Source organism: Engraulis encrasicolus, chromosome 3, assembly GCF_034702125.1.
Source record: "Engraulis encrasicolus isolate BLACKSEA-1 chromosome 3, IST_EnEncr_1.0, whole genome shotgun sequence".
NCBI lineage: Eukaryota > Metazoa > Chordata > Actinopteri > Clupeiformes > Engraulidae > Engraulis > Engraulis encrasicolus.
In genome coordinates, this window is record NC_085859.1 from 41,547,426 (window position 1) to 41,552,425 (window position 5,000).

Genomic DNA, 5,000 nt, shown 5'->3' on the forward strand with positions numbered 1-5,000 from the left:
GTAACATATTGTTTCAATCATCCACTCCCTGATCTCAGTATTGCTCATGTTTCTCACATGTGATTTTTTGTCATTCATTTATTACCCCATTGTGAACGACACACCCACCGACACACTGGTGCGCATACCCACACACAGACGTCCACACAAACACACAGACAGACTCCCACACACACACACACACACACACACACACACACACACACACACACACACACACACACATCCATCCACACCCACACCCATACTCACAGACATGTGTGGGTGCACACACACACACACACACACACGCACACACACACACACACACACACACACAGATGCCCACACACACACGCACACACACACACACACACGCGCACAAAAAAACAGAAACATATCCATCCACACCCACACCCACATGCACGCACACACTCTAGATTAATACTGTAAAGTTCACTCTACTCTACTCTATGCACACACACACACACACACACACACACACACACACACACACACACACACACACACACACACACACACACACACACACACACACTGTACCTCTGTTGCCATTGCTGGTGTTTGGTGCTCGAGGACCCTGCGTGGTGATTGTAGTGACGCTTCTTGCTGTTGACAAAAACAAAAATAAATGTAAATAATAGAATCTGACATCACACACACAATGTACATGGCATGTAAATTACCATAATAAAACATGTAAAGTAGTCTAGTAATGCATCGTTATCATATCTATTATGATCTCACTGTTTCACTGTGGAAGTGCTGCTCTCTACCTAAACTCCTCACACCAGCAGTAGCATTTTTATTTTTAGGGGTTTTTATCCTATTTGACAGGACAGTGAGAGATTACGACTTGGTCACTGAAATAGTAACAACTAATTTATAGCAGAGGCCGTGGGTTAAAACTGGGTACAGGGTTAAACAGATACTGCCGGTGCAACAAGCTTAGGAACCGAGTAATACTTCAGTTTCTCTGTGTGCAGATTGTATGAAACTCATTGAGTTGGATGTTTGTTGCTTGTAGTCAATAGGCATTACATAGCACATACACGGCCAGGCTCCAACACTCCACCAAGAACTCTTGTTGTTCCCTTACTCACTACACACACACTCACACACACACACGCATGCACAGACAAGCACACACACACACACACACACACACACACACACACACACACACACACACACACACACACACACACACACACACACACACACACACACACACACACACACACACACACACACACACACGCACGAACACACACACACACACACACACACACTGACTCGGACACATGCAGATTGCACAATGAGCCACCTGCTTTCGATTACAAGGACTGACATCATTCACATGCACCACACCTTATTTTGTGAGCCACGCGCTCACACATTTCCTTACAACACATTTTATGTTACTACTTTCCATGGACAAAAAAGACAAAATGACTGCAAGTTGAAACTCAAGTGAGCAGAAGAAAATGATGCGTTGTTGAATAAACTTGCAATAAAGTATTTTTAAAAAATGTCATTACAAGGAAACTCACACGTACACACAGACAGACACACACTCAGATTTCAAGGAAAGCTGCAATCGTCACTGTTATGACTTAGTGATTGCATAAAGCACATTGTTATGACATGGGGGATTTCATTTAATTGGGCTGTTATGACAGGGCAGATTGCATATATTAGGCTGTTATTACATAGGGGATTACATTTAACACAGACAGAACTGGGGTCGCACCATCCCCTGTGGAGTTGAGCTGAGGGTCATGGTAGTGTTCTGATTTAGTATGGGGGGAGATGAGTGGAGGTGCAAAACGCACACCAGAAAAGGAAGTGCTGGCAATCAGTAAAACACTTGCAAGAGGAGGTCACGTGTTCACTCAACTCATTTATGCAACTCGGGAGTGTGCAGCACTTCTCTCCTCTTGTTAGTATCAGGGGAGGCCTGAGCCATCACAGTGATGTGACCAAGTGCCCCAGTTACGAAACGTTTACGGAGAATCAAGTGACCAATTCCACAGTTACATCTAATATATTCTATATAGTAAACATACTGTATATAGTAATTATATAGTATTATTATATGGTTGTGACGTCATCGGTCGAATGCTCCATTCATTTCAACGGGGCTCCCCAACGTTCGCACGTCTGTTATTTTTCGATAACGGACGGGTTGGTCTATAACAGACCGCTGTCAATGGCAACAAGACTTTTCACTGCTAAAGCGACTTTTCAACAAGACTCTAATCAGCTGATGTGATAGACAACACCTGTTGTCCTGGCTACCTAGCTGTTGTGTAGATAGCGGTGTTCCACAACGGCACTGTTTTGTTTTGCGCAGCAACAATCTTAACATTAAATAGGCCTAAAGAAATGTCCCCGCCATGTGTGAATCATGTAAGTATATCCATATAATAAGCGGGTTAACTTTCGGCGAGTCGGTCGCTTTGTGGAATAGCAGCACTTCAGAGAGAACAAGACCCCTCCGCTCCGCGTCGGGGTCTAAAGATTCTCTCTGTCGTGCTGCTATTCCACGGTAGCGACCTTCTCGCCGAATGTTAACCCTTACATATTACATGCGGTAACGAGGTTTGCGGAGTATCTCACTAATAGTATAGAATACTTAATAAGTGATCTTTCAGTTTTTTTCTCTTTCACTCTTTTCTTTTCTCTCCTTCTTTCTTTCTCTTATCTATCTATCTATCTATCTATCTATCTATCTATCTATCTATCTATCTATCTATCTATCTATCTATCTATCTATCTATCTATCTATCAGTGGTGTAGTCTACTTTTTTGTGGTGGATATACTGTATATTTGAGCATTTTTGTAGTGGGTATACCTGTATATATTTGTGCTATTCTAAATAATGGATCAATCAACTTTAAGTGGGTATACTGAAATCCCCGAAATTTTGAAGTGGGTATACTGCGGACTACACCACTGCTATCTATCTATGGTGGTGTTGATGTACAATGTAACGGTGTCTGTGTCTCTCTGCTTGGTTGTATGACTGACATAAATGGTAAAGTACAAATGCTGCTCAAAATCTCCCCCTTTCTCCCATCCCTCTCTATCCCTCTATCCCTCTCTGCCTCTATCCCTCTCTATCCCTCTATCCCTCTCTGCCTCTATCCCTCTCTCTCTATCTCACCATTACTCACTCCAACACTCTCACGCACACAATCCTTTTCTCTCTCTCCCCCCCTTTCCCTGCCATTCCTGATCACATCCTATGGTCGTTAGGGCTCATAAAATCAAGATGGACAATCCTGATTCACAGCAGTCCAGTGCAGGTCCGGATGCTGACGCCATACTGTACTCATAGCTGAGCAGACAGACCATAATAACCACAAGTGTGTGTGTGTGTGTGTGTGTGTGTGTGTGTGTGTGTGTGTGTGTGTGTGTGTGTGGACGGGTTGCTATGGAGCCTGATCTCGAGAAATTGCGTCCAATTTCTCACACAAACCAACATCTGAGATTGCGTCCAGATTCCGACGCTTTCCCGGCTGTCTTTAGCACATATATAGCTTCATATTGGTCTAGCTGAGCCCTTCCCAAAACCATCCCTAAACTTAACCTGTCAGTAATGCAATATTTCTGAGTTTTACAATTGTGCCCTGACCAAAACCATTCCTAAACCTAACCTGTCACAGACAGCTGCATGACCACTGCGCATGTGTGTCAAAGGGAATGCTTTGTAATCTGGACGCAAATTCAGTTTTTCGTTTGCGTGAGAAAACAGACGCAATTCCGTCGAGACCATGTAGTGCTATGACAATGTGCGGGTGTTTACTCACGGCATTTGGGGATGTCACACAGCTCCCACGTCAGCTTGCTGCCCTTGTAGGTGTGACACCAAGGACTCAGGTCACCATCGGGGTTTCTGGAACATGACAACAGGGGAGAGGACGTTTCATATACTGACATTTACATTGCACTTAGCTGACACTTTTTTATTCAAAGCGACTTACGGTTATTTAGGTACAGGGTATTGGTTATAGTCCCTGGAGCAATGAGGGGTTAGGTGCCTTTCTCAAGGGCACTTTAGCCATGGGTGAAGGAGCTGGTAAAAATGGGATTTGAACCCGCAACCCTCTGAATTAAAGGCCAGCGTTCTAACCATTGATCCATGGCTGCCCATGGCACAGTAGCTTTTGTGGTGTGTGTGTGGGTGTGCGTGCGTGTGTGTGTGTATGTGTGTGCGTGTGTGTGTCTGTGTTTGTGTAGCCATATGCTACTCAAAAGGGAATCATTCTGTGTCCATAATCTACTAGGCACATTTATATTCACTTTAACTCTAGACATGTTCATACTTATCTATGATGGCACTGTATGTCTGTATGTTGTTTTTTATGGCGTCACGTGTTGTGTGTTATGTGGCAAGTACCGTATACATGTACGTTCAAGACAAATTTCCCTCGAGACGAATCTTGACTATCTTTTTTTAAGTATGTTTTAGGGGCTTTTGAGGCCTTTATTATGACAGGATAGTGTGAGAGGAGACAGGAAATGAGCTGGAGAGAGACATTGTGTAGGGCTGGGAAATGACCCCGGCCGGACTCGAACCAGGGTCCCCATGGACATGCAAGCCCAAATGTGGGGGGCCTAGCACGCTGCACCACAGCGCCCCCCGAATCTTGACTATCTTGACTGTCCGCTCACTCACCTGCAGAAGTTGTGGCTGCCCAGGCCGAGGGTCTGCGCGTCGGCCCTCCAGGCGTTGTAGAACTTGCGGGAGGTGGAGGAGGAGTCCCAGGCCAGGCACTTGGAGCCGCTCTTGGTCACCGCCGCCGTGCCCCGGTACGAGCGACCCGTCCCCAGCACACACTCACGGTTGGAATCTGAGGATGGGCAATTTTGATAACAGTAAGGTTATAACATAGGGCAGCCATGGGTTGCAGGTTCGACAGTGAACACTTTTGTGCTGTGGAGTGCTGTGTCACAATGCTAATGGGAGTTGGAGTTTCCCAGGTGGGCTTGG

The 5,000-nt window shown here is 45.2% G+C and overlaps 1 protein-coding gene across 3 annotated transcripts in view; it reads right to left on the reverse strand.

Moving 5' to 3' along the window:
* plat (plasminogen activator, tissue) overlaps nucleotides 1–5,000 on the reverse strand; it is a 26,554-nt gene that overhangs the window by 3,883 nt on the left and 17,671 nt on the right. For all 3 annotated transcript variants that reach the window (XM_063195438.1, XM_063195439.1, XM_063195437.1), the window contains 3 exons: nucleotides 4,686–4,860; nucleotides 3,817–3,902; nucleotides 544–609 (listed from right to left, as the gene is read on the reverse strand). In XM_063195438.1, coding sequence (XP_063051508.1) covers nucleotides 544–609; nucleotides 3,817–3,902; nucleotides 4,686–4,860 — 327 coding nt within the window. The remainder of the gene's footprint in view (nucleotides 1–543; nucleotides 610–3,816; nucleotides 3,903–4,685; nucleotides 4,861–5,000) is intronic.